This window comes from Protobothrops mucrosquamatus, unplaced genomic scaffold (genome assembly GCF_001527695.2).
Source record: "Protobothrops mucrosquamatus isolate PMUCROS unplaced genomic scaffold, P.Mucros_1.0 scaffold24, whole genome shotgun sequence".
NCBI classification, from domain to species: Eukaryota; Metazoa; Chordata; class Lepidosauria; order Squamata; family Viperidae; genus Protobothrops; species Protobothrops mucrosquamatus.
Genome location: NW_015386409.1, coordinates 479879 through 502947, shown reverse-complemented (window position 1 = coordinate 502947; position 23069 = coordinate 479879). Strand labels below are relative to the sequence as shown.

At 39.0% G+C, this 23069-nt stretch overlaps 1 protein-coding gene across 1 annotated transcript; it reads left to right on the top strand.

The window, feature by feature from the left end:
• Positions 1-1025: 1025 nt before the first annotated feature.
• TCEANC2 (transcription elongation factor A N-terminal and central domain containing 2) lies at positions 1026-11805 on the top strand. The gene is made up of 4 exons (XM_015810872.1): positions 1026-1464; positions 3690-3831; positions 4989-5182; positions 11335-11805. Exons 1-4 carry the CDS (start codon positions 1360-1362, stop codon positions 11521-11523), a joined length of 630 nt encoding a protein of 209 aa, XP_015666358.1. The 5' UTR covers positions 1026-1359; the 3' UTR covers positions 11524-11805.
• Positions 11806-23069: the final 11264 nt, after the last annotated feature.

Here is a 23069-nt window from a genome sequence, read left to right as displayed (position 1 = left end):
TTCTCTACCACGATTTTTTTTTTCTCTCGAGAAAAAAGTAGGGCTCCGAAAAGAATAGTCTACTACAGTGTTTCTCAACCTTGACAATTTTAAGGCATGTGGACTTCAACTCCCAGAATTCCACAGCCAGCATTGCTGGCTGTGGAATTCTGGGTGTTGAAGTCCACATGCCTTAAAATTGTCAAGGTTGAGAAACACTGGTCTACTACACTAATTCTAGTCCTATTACTGTTTAAACAGTAATAAAGAAAAAAAAACCCCATACAAACAAAGAGAAACGGTCGTCTTCCTCGCAACCCAGTTTTATTCCACTTATTTTAATATGCATTGTCAGGCGCATCTCCCCTTACTGCAAAGTTTCTCAATCTTGGCAACTTTAAGATATGTGGACTTCGACTCCCAGAATCCCCTCCAGGGGTAGGCAACTTTGGCTCTTTTATGACTCGTGGACTGGCTCAGGAATTCTGGGAGTTGAAGTCCACGAGTCATAAAAGAGCCAAGGTTGCCTACCCCTGCCCTAGACAACATGCCGGGGGGGGGGGAATCTGGGATTTGAAAAAGTTGTCAGGGTTGAGAAATACTCACCAATTGGATGGTAGAGATAGATACGTTTACAGGTAGCTTCACGCAACTATGTAACAGCGTGAAGACGATCATTTGAAGGTTAATTCTCTGTGCAATCACAATTATGTTAAATTCTTAAGACTTCCCTCCCCTCACCGAATGGTTTTTCCTGTGGAATAACAATAACAAAAATACATCCGGCAGCTATGTCTCTGTAAAGGGTGTGGTTACTCTAATTTTTATCTCTACGATCAGTCTGGAAGGACAGGAAAGTAGGTTACAGTTGAAGGGTTGTTGGGAAATGTAGTTCCAGGAGGGCGAGAAGCGGAAGGAGATGCAATTCCGGCAATTAACAGGCATCCTGGACAAATAGTGCTTTTTTTTTCAGGTGAGATGCAGCTCGTCTTCTATTATTTTACTTTTTGCCAAATTAATTTATTACTTTAAAAAAAACTCTCAAGGAAAAAGTAGCAAGAACTTTGCTTCTCAACAAGTACAATGATAGAAATTCAACAGCTTCAACTTAGTTCCCGATCTCGCTTGAAAACCTTTTAATAGCACCCAGTTCAAGCTCACAATAACGCATTTTAAGCCTGATATTTATATTATTTTTTGAGTACAGGGGCCTTTTCTACTTTTACATTATTTACAGGCCTTCTGCTTTTAGTTTAAACTGCAAAGATCACTATTAATCTCCATTTATGAAGACTGGGAGTACATCATCCTTCTTTTCCTCCTTTCATACAGAAGTACCTTCTTGCTATAAATAGTTATTTTTTCCTGTTTATGGATTAGATGATGGATAAATTTGTTGTAAGAACACCCAGAACTAAAGGAGAACCAACAAAGAGCAATCCTGGAAAAAAGATTTATAAACAAGCTACAATAGAATCTCTGAAGGTATGTTTCAGATACTTCTGCGTTGTAATAATTTAGATTTCTTTCTTTAGTTTCAAACAACATGACGGTATTTCTGAGGGGATAAATGGTAAAGCTAGAACTATTTTACAAAATATGTATTTAATATGTATTTAAAATCCAATGCTGGGGGGGGATTATAGGAAAAGCCTATTTTTTCATGTATGGGAATATCATTAAGTAAAATGACTCTTAACTTTTCTTGTACCCTGTAATTTCAGTATATGAAGCTTCTCAAAAAATAACTATTTTAAGTTTTTAATCAGCCCAACTAACCTTTGAAAAGAATAATGAATGCATTTTATTAAAGTTTTAAGAAACATTTATACTTTAAATGGATTATACAACATTCTGGAAAAGGTTTCACCAAAATGGTGATTCAGTGAAGCTGCAAAAATATATTGAGAACTGTAATAACATCAAATGTAATGTGCACCTTTTACAATGGAAGTAAGCAAATCCAATGAGACAGCTTCTCTTACAGTCCCTACTGTGGGTAGCAACTCAATGCATTTATTGTTTGGCTGCCTCCCATAAAACTATTTTTAATAACTCTTATTAACCAACAATACCTAGTAAAGTAAAATTATTCATTTGAAAAATTGAGCTATCAAATGAAACTAATTCAAACTAGTTCAAAAATTTTGAAAAAGTTGCAATTTCACATTACTGGGATAACATTTTTAATTAAATAAAATACTGTATTTAGAAAGTATTTCCAATGAACACCTTTATCAGTTACTCTCAAAAGACAAAGCAGTAATGTGGAACAAATAGTTCTTTTAAAGTATCTCCTTTATTTTAAAAGTAACACTTACCAAAAAAAAGCAAATTTTAAGCAAATTTATTCTGTTGGTTTTGTTTTCAGCTCAGTTTTCCTTTTTGGTCAGTTTTCCCTGGCACATCACATCCAGGGCTACTTCAAGAGAAACCTTTTAATTATTTTTGTGACTTCTTTATTCTTCAGCAGTTAAATGAAGTGGGAATTTCAAAGTACCCCTTTGCTGTGTTCTGTTATTATAATAAATGAAAACAGTATCTCTGTTTTTGTAATGAGGAAATAACCTATTTTCAGTGTGAAAAAGTTTTAATACAGGTGGTCCTCAGCTTATGACCAAAATGTCCATTGCTAAGCAAGACAATTGTTAAGTGAGTTTTGCCCCATTTTACAACCTTTCTGGGCACCGTTGTTAAGTGGATCATTCAGTTGTTAAGTTGGTAATACAGTTGTTAAGTGAATCTGGCTTCCCCATTGACTTTGCTTGTCAGAAAAACACAAAAGGTGATCACATGATCCCAGGACTCTCCCACCATAATAAATACATGCCAGTTGCTAAGCATCTGAATTTTGATCATGTGACCATGAGGATGCTGTGACAGTTGTAATGTGAAAAATGGTCATAAGTCACTTTTTTCAGTGCAGCTGTAACTTCGAACTGTCACTAAACAAATGATTGTAAGTCAAAGTGTACCTGTGATACATTTGGACTAGGCAGGTCAGTTAAAATGGACCGAAAGCATGTTTAGAGTTGGAGACTATTGACATAAAGACCCAAACAGAGGAAGAAAGGTGTAAATGATAATTACATTGATCTTTGTGTTTGAAAATAATTTATAGAAGTATAGGAATAGGGAAGAGTTTAAAAATTAGCCATAAAAAAAGAAAAATCTTTAGGAAGTCAGGAAAAAAATGATATAATTTCCTAAGAAAGAAAGTGGAAAACTTTATTTTGTAGTGGAATAAATCAGAAGAATATGAATGATGCGAAACAGATACAGCAGTGTAGAGGGGAAAAAAATTACAGTTAATATGTGTTTGGGGCCAAGAGATCACAGGCAAGCAAGTACATGTTTACTTTAGGTAATAGTGAAGAATCGTGGCAACATTATGAGGTGTTCTCAGATTTTTATGAGGACTCTCTGCTCTACGCACTCTCTTCAGAATAGTAAGTGAATTGAAAATGGCAGCCTAATGAGTTGATTTTGCTTTCTAGATTTCACTCACTTACTTTACATCAGGGACTCGCTGTGAAACAAGTACTCATCTGTGTGGATTATCCGATTTTCGGAATTTGACTGTCCATCATCATCATCAATAATTTATAGGGCAATACCGCCACTGTTCACTGACACAAAGCACCGGAAATGAGTTTGCAGCAAAATATGTGTGTCTCATTCTAGCTCCTAATGATGGGTTTCTTTCCTAGAGAGTTGTAGTTGTAGAAGATCTAAAAAGATGGAAATCTGTACTAGAGCTTTCAATTCAACCTAAGGAGAACCTAATTGAGGCCTTGATGGAGTTAAGGAAGAAAATACCTTCCAAGGAAATTTTACTTTCAACGAAAATAGGTAACAATTTGCTTTTTATATTCTTATCATGGAAGCCCAGAATCGTGGCTTGTGGGAGTAAATTGGGATAGTTCAGTTATAAAATGCTAAGCATTTAGTAGAGGTAGTCCTCGACTTACGACCTCAACTGAGCCTAAAATTTATGTTGCCAAATGAGACATTTGTTAAGTGAATTTTGCCTCATTTTACAACCTTTCTTGTCACAGTTTTTAAGGGAATCATTGCAGTTATTACGTTCATGGCACAGTTAAGTGAATTAAGCTTCCCCATTGACTTTGTTTGTCAGAAAGTCGCAAAAAGTGATCGCATGACCCTGGGATACTGTAACCATCATAAATATGAGTCACGTGCCAAGCATTTGAAGTTTGATAGTGTGACCATGGAGATGCTGCAATGGTTGTAAGTGTGAAAAACGGTCATAAGTCACTTGTTTCAGTGCCGTTGTAACTTTGAACTGTTGTAAATTGAGGACTATCTGCACACACATTAGAGCCACTAATCTAAGATGCAGCTCTCAGGGTCCTTTGAGAAGTTGCACCTAAGCTATAGTTTGTAATGTTCAAAGGGGAACAGTTTAATACCTGGGGTGTAATCATACTGATTTAATTAATAGTTATTTGAATTCTGGGTTCAGTCAAGTTTAGTATTGGTCCTGGTTCTGCCTTTTCTTTGCATTACTGCCCTAGGATTTCTTCAAATGATAAATATTGCCCTCTGTCAATCAAGCTGCACATCCACACACACAGAGAGAATTCACCAAGCATTCAGAACAATGGGTTCTTCGTTTTCTCCTTCTGTGCTCGTGGAGCTTATTTTAATTGCTCCTCCTGAGTTACATTCCCAAAATAGCTTTCAATTTATTTTAAGTGTCACGAAGTAGACAATTTCTAGGAAAGCCACATGACGGAGTTGAATTTTCGTTTAGGTTTCACCCAATTCCTCTCTGTTGCTAAATCTCCGTGTCATAATAGGTCTCAAAAAGAAATAATTCTGGCTTGGGAATAGATGTCACAGCAACCAATTGCTCCTCATTGAGCAGGATTTCTAGACTGTAGTGGCGGCTGTAACAAGAGAAAAGATGTTTTTTCAGCTTTGCCCCACTTTCCAACATCCCGTTCAATGCTACCATGTACTCTATATCTTTCATTTACTCTTAGGTCATACAGTGAATAAGATGCGGAAACATCCGGATCAGGATGTGGCCACTCTTGCGAAAGAGGTTTACGCTGAGTGGAGAAGCTTTATTAAAAACCAGTCAAATAGACCTTTAATTGAAGTCAGGTGTAATCCCAGAACAGAGAGCCTGAGGCAGAATGCCCGGAAGCTACTAGCAGAAGCTCTAGAAGTCGAGGTAATGTGTATTTCATGATAAATTTCTAGGAAATAACTTTTCTTAGTATAATATTACTATGGTGTTATTGGTGGCACTGCTTTTCTCACATTATTTCTGCCCAACTCACACGCTCTAACAGGTTAGGCACGATTCCCTTCCCTGAACCAGTGCCTTCTAATGGGACCTAGGACCCTTATGTAGCATCTATATCAGTGATGGCGAACCTTTTAGAGACCGAGTGCCCAAAAACTGGTCCCGCCCCCGCTCCACCCCCTGCCCTGCCTCTGCTCCACCCTGCCTGCCCGCAGGGCCACTCACCGCCTCCAGGGCCTGCCGCAGATCACCCAGGCAGCCCAGCAGCACCATGGCGGCCACGCCCTCTGCTCACCCCCCGCAGCATCAACTGTGCGTGTTGGGGTGTGAGGGCAGAGTCTTGTCTACGCTGCCTGGCCGCCATGTCCTTGGCTGCGCTGCTCCGTGTGGGCCACGCTCAGGGGCGACTTTCCTCCAGGGAGGCTGCTGGTGAGGAGGGGGTCGCAGGTGGAGGCAAGGCTTGGGCAACAGCACGTGTGCCCACAGAGAGGGCTCCAAGTGCCGCCTCTGGCACCTGTGCCATAGGTTCGCCACCACTGATCTATACTTTGGGATGATCTCCACCCTCCCCCAGCAAACTTTGGTTAGCCCTGACCCTATTAGCTTTGTTGAGCCAGGGTGATAGATACACCTATCTTTGAGAGGAGAAGGGTATGTTGATGGGCCCTGACCATGTGTTCTTATGGAGTTCTTGCATTCATGATGTTAGCTAGTTTATTTATTTATCAAATTTATATACATGACCCATTTCACTCTGCAAGTGAGTCTGGGCAGTTTACAATAATACCAAAACCAAATAATTAGGTAATGAATCATCTGCCAGCAAACAATCAACCTGAGCGAGCACCAAGAACTCCACCAGTTCAACCCTGAGCTACATTTGTTCTGTTATGTGCTATTGATATGCTGATTTTTTTTTGTTGATATTGTTGGTTTTAACAGTTTTTTATTTGGTTATTTTCCTGTACATCATGAAAAATTACAATCCTATAAGACCGACAGCCATACACTGTAAATTTTCTAAAGAAATAATCCAGTTGAAGTGAGATGGCAGGCATTCAGATGCAAACATGAATGATCTTGAAGGCAAGTTACTTTGCAGTTTGAGGGAACAGATAATAAATCCAACGCTGGCTTAGTTTTGGCTTCCTTATATTTCAATAAATTCTCTATCTCTAAAAAAAAAAAAACCACAGTCAATTTGTTTATTCCTCCTCTTATCCTGAATTGCATTTTAAGCAAGTGACATCAGTTTTCAGATAGTTTCAGCTAATCTTGAAAAACTCAGTCTGGCTTCATCTGTTTAGACAAGGAGGGAATGAAAGTAGCAGTAAACATTTTACATAAATAAATCACAAGTTGATATCCAAAGTTACTTATTGATAAGTAATTTGCCAATAGGACCTTTTTTTCCCTCCAGAAGGTACTTTAGCTCTCTGGTGGTGATAAAAAAAACTATATTTATTGAAATTGGCTGCTGGTTGTTACTATGATATAACATACTTCACTCTGGTGCATTTTGTCTCGATAGCAGAGGTTAAGAAAAGAAGAAAAAATAGAGAAGATAAATGTATAAATTTCAGGTAGTGGAGGATGAAAACCATGTGGATCAGTGAGGAGACTGCACCTATACCTTTTACTTCTATAAGCTGCTCAGAGTCACTGTGAATGAGTTGGGTGGCCATATAAATGTTTTTAATAAATAAATAAATGAGTAAAAAGCCCAGTTGTAGTATACTGTTGAGGAAATGTTGAGGGAAATACATTCTCTATCATTTTTCCTTATTCCTGTGTACCTATCCGTAACATCTAGCCAAATATTTATATTACTCGTTTTTAGTGAAGCGGATCCATACACATTCCTCTGGAGTAGCTGCCGTCATAATTTCATTTAAAATGTTTTGTACTTTTGCTTCACACAATTCCCAGAGTGGTCCAGAACGATCATAAAAACAATATCAGCTGCCATAAATTGAAATATAAAATCAGCTGAAACAACAAAAGCATGACAGAAGCCAAAAACTGGAAGAAGGAATAAAATATTTTAAAACCTGCTTTAGTTATGTGCTGGAAGGCCTCAAGAAATAAATATCATTTTGGGTTTGCTGCTGAAGTGATATCAGATTTAACTTCTTATTTACAACAGAAAAGATCCTTTATTTTACCACTGTAAGCTTATTTCTAGAAGCAGTGCAAGTATTGGCTTGGGATTGTGTTTACGAATCGTGCTTAGCCGTAATGCGATTTGCTTTGGATTTGCATGTTGTGCAAATATATATTTCACTTTGTAAATCATGGTTTATAGCTTAACATGTTACATAATCAATTGACTATGATCAGTTCAGTGAAATATAATTAAACAAATTGTTACCCAGCATTATGTAGTCATCTAGGAAATCATCTGAGAGAAAAGAAATATGTAAATATGTACCAGTACTTATTATTTTGTGTACAAGGTATAAATACTGGTATTCTCTCCAGATGGTCTATACTTCAGGCAAACCTTATATCTGTAATTAAATGTTTGTAAATCAAAGTTTATTGTGAGACCCTACAGAGAGGGTCAATAGTGTACAAAGTGGTGGTAAATATCAGATCCCTGTGGTACCCTTACGTAATGAACACAACAAGAATTCTCCCTGAGCCTTAACGACCAGCGTGCTTGCTCTATTAAACTCCATAATAATTATCCTTTCAAATGAATTCATTAATTATCCTTTAAATGGCATGTCAAGGTACTCGAAGAGTACAAAGCAAAATTTAGAGGCAGTGCTTTTATTCCTTATCAACTTTGGTCAGAAAATTATGCCCTCCTGTTTTGTTAATAGCTCCAGCAGGTCCTAGAGCTAAAATGTCAAATGGTTAGTAGACCAACTTGGGATTTGGAATCCTCAGTTGTGGCCCACAGTTTTTTCAGACAGATGCATAATATTGCAGTGGTTCAAACCAGGTTTAACTGGGGAACTAGTTTAACAGTGTTGTACGTATTATAAGGATTTTATATATGAAAATGTGAGTGCAGAGTGGCAGTAATTACACAAGTATCTACATTTTACCTTTAACCTGAGGTTTTTTTAAAATTTTTGCTCCAACTACATTTTAAAGACACCACTATTTCTTGCTTTTCTCTCACTAAATATGGTCACTTGTTTTTTGTTTTTTTAAATTTTTTAATTTTTTTTATTAAAAGTTTTATGAAGATTACAGTATAAACCCCCCCCACCCCAAAACCCTGTACTTGTTAAAAGGTGCCTACCAAACATCTACTTTTTTAAAAAAAAATATATCCCTAGATACAGTTATACACAGAGCAGCCCCAAAGCAGCAATCCAGCAGTCCAGGTACTAAGCAATCTGTGAGGAGAACCTACTAAGCCATAAATCCTGGTTGATTTTTTTTTAAGTCACAATGATTTACACCATGCTAAACCAAAGTAAAAAAAAAACTTCATTGTTATCACTTACTGTAGAATATTTATTTATTATTTTATGAACAAGATTCGTAAGGTCACCAACTCAAAACAGTGTGATTCTGGGCAGTGTACAGCCTAAAAACAAGCAAGAAATCCCTCCCAAACCATATAATCTTAGACATATATAATATATAAATAAAAAATGGTGATCAAGCAACATAACAAAATAACCAAAAGGAGATTCTCACTCAACTGGCCCCTCGTGCTGAGGAGAAGAGCCAGATAGTTTTTCTAAAAGTGAACACAGTTGGGGCATCTCATATGTTGGAGTGGAGATTGGAGATCATTCCAAAGAATATGGCAACCATAGAAAAGGCATGGCTCTAGGGCAGGGGTCCCCAACCCCCGGTCCGTGGACCAGTACCGGGCCACAGCATGCCAGCAACCGGTCCGCACAAACAAGCAAAACCCCATCCGCAGGATGCAGGCAGCACACAAAACCACGCACCCTCCGGTCCATGGAAAAACCTCTCTCCATGGAACTGGTCCCTGGTGCCCAAAAGGTTGGGGATCTCTATTTTAGAGACCCATAAGAAGGAAAAGAAGAAATCTGGATTCCCTGCGGGAGTATGTGGGGCAGGCAGATGTTCTTGGGAGAAGATGGTCTTTCAAGTAATTTGGTCCTGTGCCGTGTAGGCCTTTTAAGGTAGTATCTTGAATTTCACCTGGAAGCCTTTTGAAAATCAGTGCATCTCAATGAGAAGCAGTGTTACCTGGGGATAGTGAGATGTGTCCATAACTACCTGTGCCACTGCGCCCTGGACTTCCCTGATGCTTCCTGATGGTCTTCAGTGGCAGCCCCATGTAGCATAAGAAGCCCACTCCTCTGATTTTGTGTAAACTGTTTATATATGCCTAACTATCAAACAGTGTTTCCATTTTTAATGTTACATGCTAACAAATCACAGTTATTTTTTTTTTCACTTTTCACTTGATTTTATGATTGTAGTATTGTTTCTGTTCGAACAAAACAGTTACTTTTACTGAAGAGCCAGAAATAAATCTACTAAAATAAATATATAGCCAGAATTTTATTGCAGGCTGCAATGGGAAATATTTATTCTCAAAGGGACAGTCAGCATCTTGACCTACCTCCCTAGCTTTGTAAAATAATTTGTAGTACACCAGATCAGTCTTCCCTGGCATTGCATCTGTTTTTGGTGTCTTGCTTTTTTTAATGCATATGCACAAGATAGCTATAATTTAAAGAATACACATCTATTTAAGCAGGGAAGGGGAATATATTCAAATGTCTAGAATAAGAAATGTTAAAAGTTTATTAAAGTAGATACAATTTTAATTAAATATGTATGCATATACTGTATGTTTGTAATAATATAGATGGAATACGTGAGTCAGTTTACTTTTTGCAAGCCATTTTTACAGTTTTACGTATAAATGAAATGAAGATTTATCTATAATTTCCTACACATTTAACCCTGGCATTGTTACACTGGAAAAGGCTACATTTGTCTTCACAGTATATCCCTGCAAGCTGCTATTGAGCATGGGAACATATTGAAATCTGCATAAGTAAAACAAGTAAAATACGATGAGCTATGGGCTCAAAGTACAGGTGTAGGTTTGCTTAGGCTGGATCCCGGCAGTGTTAGAGTAAGTTCGTATCATATCTCCTTCATTCATATCATATCTGTTTAACTCTGGTCCACATTAATTTCTAAAGTGAACTTGAAGGTTGATAGTAAATACACCTTATTATTTGAATTTTCTCATATGAGACATTGCTTAAGAAGACAGAGACGTATAAATCAGCAGAGCAGTTAGAAAAAGCACTAATATAAGTGACAGTGATTCTAAAACCAACAGGATATTCTAAATAATTGGAAAAGTAAGTTTGGGAATATGCATTTTAAACTCACAATTCTGCAAAGACACTGTGATCAGTAATTCTCTCCAGTAGGAATAAGTTATTCAATGTAAATGAAAACTAACAACATCGTTCTGGTATAAGACGCAGTTGAGTGTGATGAGGTTATTCCCACAGTGGCTGAAAAATATGTTAAGATAAACAGGAGTCTCCTTAGTTCTGTGTCACCAATAATCAAAACGAAATAACCCTGTTTTTTTTGTAGGCAGTCACTGCTTTTATTTTATTTCAATATTGCTTCCGTAGATATCTCATTGTATATAGCTTGGCACATGCTGAGGCTGGACTTCAAAATTAATGCTGTAACAAATCCTTTTCTGTTTTCTTGATTACACCTGACACTTGTGCACAGAGTCTCCATTTCCTTTTACAGCCTTGCCAGTCAGTTTTGTAAAGGATTTAGAATATCTAGGATTTAGTTTTAGAGTAGTCTAAAACCCCAGCAGAAATCGGTGTTATTAGACGTGGTACTCCTCCATTCATAATTGCTTTTGAGCCTGATATCCCAGGCTGATTACTTTCCTGTTGGGTTGATTAAAAAAAAAAAAAAGGTAATGACCACACAGCCGTTATTGTTTAATTGAAATGAAATTGTTCTTCCTGTTTAAATTATGATGTGAATTTCCTTGTTTGAGCTGATTAAGAAACCACCTCCGTTGCAAATGCTGAGCCTCCTTATTAAACATAAGGATTTCATTTCTTACTTTCTGTTTTCAGATTGGTCACCTGCTGGCAGAAAATATTGAGCAAGAAGCTTTTTATCTCTCTTCCCATCTTGTTAACACGTCCTATCGCAGGACCGTGCGAGCACTCGTGTTCTCTTTGAAGCACAATCCGGAAACTCGCGCACAAGTGCAAAGTGGGGTTTTGCCAGTTAAGATGCTTGTCCAAAGCCACAAAAAGTGATTCATATGGAGATTATGGAGGTTGTAAAATGGCATAAGTATTCCAAAACATGGGACTTCTTTTTGGTGGACTAAGCATGTTTTGGATCAACCATAATGTGGAAACATGTATATTTAAGAAACTTTGTTGCTGGCCCAATCATCATTTGAAGCAAATGGTGGTGTGCAAGATTGGGTAAGGGCATTCTTCTATCTTATAACAACCTAGAAAGAAATCTATTTTAGACAGTAGAGTCTACAACTTTTGTAGTATGCCAGAAACCTATAAGAACTGAAATAAAATGTGCAAAATGAAAAGTGACCGTTGTAGTTAATAACCCAAAACTAGTATATCTGCTGTCCTTCACAAAACTGCATCAATCTCCAGCAAGGTACTCCAATATGTGGGGATCCATCTCCAGGAAAGTACGTACTGTATGTCTCTGTGTTCGCTCTTGTTTAATCTCATCAGGGATGCGAATCCTGATTAACTCCTCTTAGGAGATTGGCAGATTCTGGTCAGGAGAGACAATCCTGCAAGTACAGAGATGCCAAGTCACGTAGGGCTCCAAGTATCTCAAATTGGATCCAGAAGCCCATCAGCGCATCAACCTCAACATAGGTGTCAGCCTGTTGATCCTGTTTCCTCTCTGTCCTCTGCACTTAATAGCAATATAAGTGGTTTACAGAGGCAGCCTGTTGTCCCCAACAATTTGGTCCTCATTTTACCGACCTCGGAAGGATGGAAGGCTGAGTCAACCTTGAGCGGATGAGAATCGAAGGAATTGAACTCTTGGCAATGTGAGCAGAGTCAGCCTGCAGTACTGCATTCTAACCACTGTACCACGACGTCTCATATGGCCAGTTTAAGGCCAGCTTCCAGACAATACGTTAAACCCGGGCGATTGCATCATTGCATGCTCTCTTTTACTTTTTAGACAGTTCCACCCTTGGTAGCCTAATGGAAATAATCCATTTCTTTAAGATTTTTTTAAAACTTTGCTAAGTAAATTAGCCTGTGGAACAACTTCATTCCAATCTACATGATAAGCTCAAAAGAAAGTCCCTCGATAACTAGCCTGTCACCAATCGGCTATGGAATGTCTCAGTTCAAGTCTGAGAAGTGATTAAATCATTGATTTTCTTAAGCTCTGATCTTTGATGCAGGATACATAATTGAAGTGCAGGTATCCTTTTTACTTGTGGTGATACGGTATGCCGTTTGGTGATAAAGTTACCTAGCTTAACAATGACTGTGGTGTTATTTAGAGCTGCTTTTTCCATGCTGCTGCCCTCTTTTCTGCCTCAACATCCCCTCCCTGCTTCTTGGGTGAAACGGGATTTGCTCTAAAGGAATTGCTCTCTGTTAGCAATCATGAAGCCAAAAATGGACAGCACACCAGTCTATACACACAAATATTATTTCAGCCTAACCACATGCTCAATGGAATTGATCCACGTCAGATCAATGGGATATCCTACAATGCTAGGCACTCTTATCTGGGAGAAGATTTACTTCTGATTTGGCATGTATAGAACTGCACTTCTTCTCTATAATCTTTGTAAACCAACATAAATATTAGTCAATTCATGCTTGTACACTTAACGTTCACAAATTGATATTATGATCTTATAGCTCTATAAACTAGGTCTTCTGTGAGTACAGTTCAGGGCTTGTGCAATTGCAATAGAGGGGTATATATTTTTAATAATGGTGTATTAAAAGCCTATTGTAAAATTACATTAATTTCTTGCTCCTGCAGGTAACAAAACCTATAGGTAACTTTTTCAGTCAATGTCAATAAAGCCTAGAAAATGGCTTGAGTAAACATTAGCAGCATGAGGGAGCTACATTTTCCCAACATTCTTTTAAAAAGCTGCACCTTTTGCCTACAAATTAATAATAAAGAAAAGATCATTCACATAGTTGTTCCTTACAAGCTTAAATGGAGAACAAGTATTTCAACTAACATGTTACTGGAAATTGTTTTTGCTTTCACTGTATTAACAGTATGATTAATATCAAAGTATTTACAGCATTTGTCCAGCCTAGAATATATCTAAAATCACAATTTTATTATGATATTACCAACTAGCAACATCCCATGAGCTGTTCGCAATGGAAATAAAATAAGGGGAAAAGTACTAAAACAACATTTTAAACTAAAAGCATCAATTTGTTTTTAAAAAGGGATGGGTTTTTAAGACTTTCCAAATACTAATAAGATGGTCAGTTCTCTTAATGTGAGAAGACCAGCATCCCAGAAAGCAGAAGTTAGAAGTACACCAATCCCAAAGTGGACATCATTAAGATTCCAGCAGATATTTGGCACCTTGGTGGGTTCCTTGGGCTGGCCTGTGTGAAGCCCTAAAGTTTGGAGATGCCAGCCCTAAAGAGTTGATTCAGTTTAATCAAGGCTCCATTGAAGGGCTGATGCAGCTCTACAAAACAAATCAGGACTTTTAAAGTGTGGCTGCATATCTCTCAGCTGGATCCTCAGATATATATGCCTGGGCAGAAAGCACCCATTTGGGTGGGGGTGACCAGGAAAGCCAAATGGCTAGTTTGGTGTAAGACAGGGGTAGGCAACCTTGGCTCTTTTATGATTCGTGGACTTCAACTCCCAGAATTCCTGAGCCAGCATGGCTCAGCTTGGAAACCTCTCCCTTTCCCCTCAGCATGGCTGGCTCAGGAATTCTGGGAGTTGAAGTCCACGAGTCATAAAAGAGCCAAGGTTGCTTACCCTTGGTGTAGGAGCACCTCACTTATCCATGTCACGGCACTGTCTTGCTCTAGCTAGCAAGTGAAGCTGTTTTGCAAATCTGTATTTGTCATACATTTTGCTATGTTTCCAGACAAGTTTCAGTTGATGTAAATGAGAGCTACATCTGAGCAGTCTTTCCAATTACCTGTAGTTCTTCCATTGCAGATTAAAGACATTTTTTCCCATTAAAAACATTGTTTTTCCTACTTCATGTATATTTGATTTCAAAAAACCCTTTTATGCTTTCAAAGAAGTAGTATGAAGATTCTCTGTATTAGTTATATTTTATTCTCATCTTGACAGACAGGTTTAAGGGTATAATTTTATCAAAATTGATTTAGTATTTTTGACAAAACTGAAAAGTATATTTTTTTTAAAAAAATCCTATTATTTAGATATGCAAACTGCTTGCACAGGACGTCCTTCCTATGATTTCAGTGTACATTTGCTTAGGTAATTTGGCAGAAGAACATGATGTAACTGTAAGCAATAAAACAGTAAGTAACTTTCACTAATGGCTTTTAAGTTCAAAGGTTATTTTTTTAAATGCTAGGATAAAAGCAAACAGGAAAACAAGAATTAAAACACAGTGTCACTAGAACTGTTTGTCCTAGCTCAGTGATGGCGAACGTATGGCATGGGTGCCAGAGGCGGCACTCGGACCCCTCTTTGTGGGCACATGTGCCGTTGCCCCAGCCTTGCCTCCCCCTGTGACCCCCTCCTCTCCAGCAGCCCCCCTGAAGGAGAGTTGCCCTCGAGCGTGGCCCACACGGAGCAACGCAGCCAAGGACATGGCAGCCAGGCAGCGTAGACAAGACTCTGCCCTCACACCCCATCATGCAGTTGATGCTGCAGGGCGCGGGCAAAAGGTGTGGCCGCCATAGCGCTGCTGGGCTCCCTGGGCGATCTGCAGTGGGCTGTGGAGGCGGTGAGTAGTCCTGTGGGCAGGCGGGGTGGGGAATGGGGGGGCAGAGCGGGGGCGGGGCAGGGGGTGGAGCCAGTTTTTGGGCACTCGGTCCCTAAAAGGTTCGCCATCACTATCCTAGCTATTCAACAATAGGGCTAAAGGAGACATCAGTGCTGTAAAAGTCTTGTCAATTCAACTAAACAAAGGAGATATAGTCGTAGAAGATTCTTAATTTGCACACTTACCTCTTTCAGGTTTACGAAGATTTGTAGGGTGCAGGATTCCTTAAGATCCTAGAGCTAGACCAGTTACTTTCTAGGTTAATATATTTTCCCCATCTCTCTATTTTTTCTCCTTTAATCATCAAGCTTTGTTCATAGGCAATATAACCGAGAAGAATATTGACAATCTTTCTTCTGGTAATTCCAGGTGGGCTTCTAATATTGCCAATAATTTCTGTTCCTTTATGAGTGTCTTCAGTTCAAGGAGTCCATATGATGTATGTATGTTGATGCGTACTGTCCACATATCCCTTCTCTCCAAATGTTTTACGTCAGTGTTTTTGTTGTTTAGCATGGTGTATATGTGTATCTTTTTGTAAGCAAGAAAATTAGCACATTCCAAATTAAATATGGTTAGGCCCTAATAAGTTCCTACTACTTAGGGCCAATGATTTAGAATTTTTACTAAGAATGTTTTTTCCAAGCTTAGCCTTTAACTTTTTTTTCCTTATCAATGTCCCAAACTGTCTAGAAAAGAAAGAATTTTTATACATCTTGAACCAATTTTACAGCTTCTGTATTTGAAGGGGTCCATTTGATGCATAATTTTCAATTATTGCTTCTTCAAAAACACGAAGAATGCAAATGAATTGGATGGTCATTATGTTTGCCCCTTTTTTCTAAAATTAAAAATAACTTTTGTGCAGGTTCCGGAATGCCTGTGCCTCTGCCAGCTTGCCAAAAAAATATGAAATTATGTTTTAATTTTAACTTGAATAAAAAACCTGGAAACCTAGAACCAGGTCCTACACATACTTAGTCAAAACACAACCCCCATTTTGTTCAGTGAGATCGTTTTCTGTGGTTTATAAGGTTGAGAAGCTATGGGAAAAGAGGCATAATTTATTTTAGAGAGCATACAGCAGTTTTGCAAATAAATATACAGTACAGCAGGTCATGGGGGTATGTGTGTAGAGGTATCTTGGCTATCTTGTACTTTTCTCAGGGTTGATTATTTCTATCCTTATCCCTCATTTTATCTATGTAAATATGTTTACAGGCATTTCACTTCTCATTAACATGCTGCATTAACAGAGGGATAGAATCAAGATCACGTGAAGTATTAATACCACTTTACAATGCCTTTACTGCATCCAGTTTTGGTCACCACGATGTAAAAAAGATGTTGAGACTCTAGAAAGAGTACAGAGAAGAGCAACAAAGATGATCAGGGAACTGGAGGCTAAAACATATAAGAAACGGTTGCTGGAATTAGATATGTCTAGTTTAATGAAGAGAAGGATGAGGGGGGACATATCTCAGGGGTTGCCACAAAGAAGAGGGAGTCAAGCTATTCTCTAAAGCGCCTAAAGGCAGGACAAGAAGCAACGAATGGAAACTAACCAAAGAGAGAAGCAACCTAGATCTAAGGAGAAACTTCCTGTCAGTTAGAACAATTAACCAGTGGAACAACTTGCCTCCAGAAGCGATGAATGCTCCAACACCGGACATTTTTAAGAAGAGACTGGACAGCCATTTGTCTGAAATGGTATAGGGTTTCCTGCCTGAGCAGGGGTTTGGACAAGATGACCTCCAAGGTCCCTTCCAACTTTATTATTATTATTATTATTATTATTATTATTATTATTATTATTATTATTATTATTATTATTATTATTATTATTATTATTATTATTATTATTATTATCCATTTTGGTTATAACTAAAGTAAAAATGTCATTAAAAAAACCTGTCCTTCTGTAATAGATTAATGAAAAAGAATGGGGTAGTAGCTCTAGTGATGGCAAGGCCCAACTTTTTCATTGATTAACTGTATTCTGTCCAACAAAAAAAAAATCTCTTTGGAGAGAGAGAGAGAGAGAGAAAAGCATGCCTCAGAGATTAAAGGGTGGGGGTTTTTTTGAGTGGTTTGCCTTAGAAATGGACATCCTCTTCCCCGTTCGAGTGTATCTACTCACATGTGCATGACTAACATTGGATCAAGATTTGTCATTAAAAGTTCAGTCTCTGCTACTGGGATACCGAATCTCTTTTGCCTGGTGTTTCAAGCGAAACAGTGTGCAATGTCTATGAATGCCTCAAGATGGTGCTGTATACAATCAAACCTTCCATTACTGCTACACTACAGAGTGAAGCAAAGATGGCTGAACACAAAGTTTTAGTGGAGCTAAAGAATGTGACCCTTCTGAGAATGAAATACAATGGCTTATTGTAAAACACAGAGGGCACTCTTTTGAGCCATAAATCAAATGACCTAAAAAAAATAGTCTAAAAACTCTTGGGCTAAGTTTAATTTCACTATCTGGCTAGGTTCTCAACTTGATCCTTCCAAGTTCCAAAATTCCCAGACAATTTACCTGGAGAATGAAAGGTTCGGGAATTATGTATTTCAATTTTTATAAATATATTTTCTTTGCATGTTTCTGAACTCTGTTTGCTTAAACTGTTGGCCCTTTTTGCCTTTGTGCTGTTTCTTTTAGAGTCAGGCGCATTCATGTGGGTGATGACTTTGATAGGAAGGCTTAAGGCTTTGTGCCCCGGGAGTACTGAGTTATACTGTGGCTTGTTTAGTTTTTGATTAGCATGGTGTATAAATCTAGTCATTGTGGTTTAACAACCATAGTTTTTAGGGCTTAGTGTATAATATAAACCCAACTCTTGTGGCTTATTCAGATACCATTTTTAAATAATGATTTAGTATGATGTGTGAACTTACTCTAAGAGTGAACATCTGGGAAAGGTTAATTTTTTTTTGTTTGTTTCAGGGATCCAGAGCTTCCCAAAGACTTTTCATATGCCATGCATGGAATACTGGAGGAATCTTAGGCTTAGTTTCAGTCTGTGGCCCTGCTTTCTCCAATGTGATGCCCTGCAGAGCTATACTGCATGAATTAATATTCATGTCATTCCTAGCTGACAACGGCAATGGAAAATAATTATTATTTGAAGCATATGATCCAGCTCAAAGCCGTTTTAAATCTTTTTGTAGTTTTTTTTAATGTGCAATTCTCTTCATAAACATTGTTTACACTGTCTATGAGCTCATATCATTCTTCACACCAGTTAAGTATTACATCTGAAGTGGCAATTGATAGCTTCTGAAAGATACAAATATTATAATTAATGTATCTTTTCAAAAGGCAACTGGACTGTGTTTTTTCTTGAAGACATTTCATTTCTCGCCGAAGAAGCTTCCTCAGGTCTCAGAGTCCAACTGCCTTTTGAAAAAACACCATTAGGATAGCCATGACCTGGATGACTGAGAATCTTCATATACATATTATAATAAAGCAACATGGTTTGGATGCATAGAAGATGAGAATTGGGCTCCAGAAAGAATCAGGGACCAGTGAAAAATCAAACTTTTCTCATCTTCCTTTCCCTTTACCCAGCCTTCTCTTCTCCTCTGAGCCTTAGAACACAGTGCTTATATATTTTCATCATTTCTCAGAAATGATCTACTGTCTTGAGCAAAAAACTACAAGCAGAGCCACCAAAACTCCAAAACTACATGCAGAGCCACTTGAACCATTCCATGGATGATAAACTGAGTATGAGTCAACAAAGCAATAATGAAGCACAAAAGGTCAATTCTATTTCAGGTAACATTAACAATGTGCCGCTCACAGCCCAGTCTTGGGAGGGAACAGTGCTGGGTTTTGCTTGTTCTTTTTACTAAGTTCCAGTCTGATTTAAGTGTCCCATGTAGTTCTAGTCATCAACAATTCAAGCATGTGTTTGGTGGAACAACAGATGAATGTTCTCAAAAGGATTGGAGAGAAGGGGGTTCAAGACCAAACTTCATCTGGAAACTGGGTTTTTGTTTCCAAAAAGAGTTGCCCAGACTGCCTTATATACCTTGCAAACTTGCCTTGATATGTAATTCCTGATTTGTAAAAAAAAAGATGGCTGGTTATTCTACAGTAAACAAATGCAATTTATGCATGCTTAGAGATGCTTTGCAGCACCACAGCTGTGTTTGAATGACCTATTGAAGTTGCTTAGCATGATTTAGTCTAGAACAGGGGTAGTCAACCTTGGCTCTTTTATGACTCGTGGACTTCAACTCCCAGAATTCCTGAGCCAGCCATGCTGGCTCAGGAATTCTGGGAGTTGAAGTCCACGAGTCATAAAAGAGCCAAGGTTGACTACCCCTGGTCTAGAAGGTGTGAACTCAGACTTTCTTGTTCAGAACTCAGGAAACAGGGTTAATGGAATAAACAATGGTTTACTTAACTACAGGTAAATATTGTATGCAAACATCCCATTAGTTCAGGGGTCTGGGCCATGCTGGCTGGGGAATTCTGGGAATTGAAGTCCACAAGTCTTAAAATTGCCAAGTTTGGAGACCCCTGTATTAGTTGATGAAAGACTTCTAAATCTTTTTCAGCAGGAAAATGGCTGGAGTAGCACCTCCCTTAAGTCTTTGTACTTCACTGGGAGATCTTGGATCAGCAAACCTCTCTCAACATAAACTTATTCTGAATGGTAATATAGGAGGGCTAATGTGGCAAAAGTATAATAGCTAAGCATTAATGGTAAGCTATTACTTATCTCAGGACTAAGGATGTGTTGGACCAGAAAACGACACACCTTCAGTTTCTCAACATCCTTTTCATTTTATTTTAATCACAATAATAATTTATATTCTATACTTTCTAGGTTGCAGACCTCAAGACACAAATTCACATTATACAATTCCAAATGAAGAGAATCAGTTTGGTGTAATGGTTAAGCATCAGACTAGAAACCTGCCTTAGCGTGAAGCCAACTGGTTGACCTTGGACCAACCGCTTTCTTTTAGTCCTAGGAAGCAGGCAATGGCAACTCACTTCTGAAATCTTGCCAATTGAATGGCAGGGATTTGTACAGGCAATCCCCAGGACTCAACTCGGGTGACTTATAGGCCCACACACATGAACAAACCCAAGTAGAATGATATTTCTTTATTCTATAATATCTATTATTTCATTTTTACATCACTTTCCTGCTATCATAACATGGGAGATTTCGTAACTAATATAGTCCTTTGTTCAGGAAAACCAAATTTATTATCTCAACGGTTGTTTATCCAGAAGTAATACGTCTGTTCACTTGTAACTGCAGGAAGATGAGAGTAACCAGCTATTCACCTTGTTTGGTATAATTAGTAGACCTTATTTAAAATAAAAGTCATTTGCTTGAGCACTGGGATGCATAATTTCTATATAATGTTTGCAAAACTGTCCAGGAATGGTTCCAGTTTTTAGGTATCACGGTACAATTTACAGAGTTTGATCAGGAGTCTAGGACAGTGATGGCGAACCTTTTAGAGACTGAGTGCCCAAACTGCAACCCAAAACCCACTTATGCATCGTCGAGTGCCGGGGCGGGTGTGGCCCATTGGGTGGGTGTGGCCCATTGGGTGGGCGTGGCTGCGGTGGTAACGGTAGACTGGGTGGGACTAAAAAGTTCAATCAATTCCAACTTTGCAAGATCTTTTTTTTCCCACGAGAAGTTGAAATTGACTGATTGATTGAACCTTTTTTTTTTGTACATGGCGGCGGAGGCCTAAAGTGAAAAGGTTTTATAAAACCCAGCTGAAGGCCTAAGACTGGGGCGACAGCGTGCGTGCCCACAGAGAGGGCTCTGAGTGCCACCTCTGGCACCCGTGCCATAGGTTCGCCACCACTGGTCTAGGAGATGCACAATTCTCCCATTCTACCCCCCACATCCTAGTATTCCTTCCATGAATTTTCTTTCAGAGATATCCATTTTGGGAGACAATATGGAATAAATATAGAATGTCTTTTAAGAGGTAACGTGCCCCAAGTGGTACACATGGTAGAAATCAGCTGAAGAAGGCTTATAATGTACGTGTTTTGATGTTAGGATCACTAACTGGATGGTCAGTTCATCATAGAAATTCACAGAGTAAATATAAATGATGGTTAAAATGGTTGACACAAGAAAATCTGTTTCCCAGCAACTGTTAGGTATTCTAAGAGCATAAACGCAACAATTTTCTAGCAAGAAGAGCTGTGAGATGATAATATCTAGGCTGAGAGTAAGGACAATGTATTATGCCCAGGAAATTCACACCATCTGCAAAGTTTGCAGAAGAAGGGGTCTGCACTTGTCCTGCCTAGAGCATGACTAGACTGTCGAGCAAGCACTCCTACATCCCAGTCAATCATGCGGAAAAATTGCAACTCAGAGCAGGGTCAGGAGCCAGGCTGAGGGTCATACAAGCAGGAGATGAACCATCCAACAAAGACAGAGTCCAGTGGCAGAGTTCAGGATCAGAGGAGAGCCCAGCTTTCAGAAAATAAGGATAACTATAGCAGGGCCAGAGGCTAAATGTCTGAGTCGGGCTTTTGCAAAATCCTTACTCAAGGGTAGAATCATACTCCTGTGTAGTTCTTTGCTCGGAACGAACTCTGCTTTTTTATTTACACTACTTACAGGGATAATTCTATGCTATACCCGGTAGGTGGCTGAGCCTGCCGTTTTGGATAACAGCATCCCACCTTCTCAGAATCAAAGTGCAAACTCTCCATATCTTGAGAAGGCCTGTTCCTCCCCTCTCCCCCCAGTCAGCTGCAACATTCTTAAGTGTACATTGCTTGTTGTAGCATTCCACAGAGTGGATGGGCAGTCTGCCTACAATATTCATTGTGCAAAGGATGCTGCTCCACCTATTCCGATATGAAATTCTCAATGCACCGATAGGGGATGATGCATAATGGATTTATTTGTGTGTGTGTGAAGTGGTTCATGAAATAGTTTAGGGTGTTTCATGGAAAAGGAAAGAGAGGAAAGGCAAGAGTGCTGCTTTTTGCTTTCATTTCTTAGAAGGTAGTCCTCAGTTAATGATGGTAATTGTAAATCGAATCCCACTGGGCATTAGGCAAGGAGCCACCCCGATCTAAGTCATTCCTGGCTTGGCCTCTTCCAGCCCAACCCTAGATAAGATAAGGAACTGCCTCCACTTCCTCCTCTTCAACTCCCCCCACTTGTCTATCTCCGACCCATCTTTTGGCTGCCCACCTATCCCTTGCTGCCAGCTGCCTGGAAACTAATCAAGGACGGAATCCACCTAGAACCAAGGAGAAATTTTCTGATAGTGAGAACAATTAATCAGTGGAACTGGTTGTGGGTGCTCCAACACTGGAGGTTTTTATGAAGAGATTGGACAACTATTTTCTCTGAAATGGTATACAGGGTTTCCTGTCTGAGTTGGACTAGAGGACGTCCAAGCCTTCCAACTCTGTTGTTCTGCCTCCATGCAATACTGCTCAATGCCAATGCACTGGGCATCACTTTTGCACCACCTTTTTTTTTGCACTAATTCAGGGGGAGGCTCTCTTGCACCCTGCTCCTCATCTCCATTTGTGTATCACCCTCTGTTTATATCTCTGAGAGAGAGAGAGAGAGAGAGAGAGAGAGAGAGAGAGAGAGAGAGAGAGAGAGAGAGAGAGAGAGAGAGAGAGAAGGAGGAGGAGGAGGAGGGGGAGGAGGAGAAAGAGGAGGGGAGGGAGAGAGGGAGAAGAAAAATTAATAATAATAATAATAGTAAAGTTGGAAGGGACCTTGGAGGTCATCTAGTCCAACCCCCTGCTCAGGCAGGAAACCCTATATCATTTCGGATAAATGGCTGTCCAGTCTCTTCTTA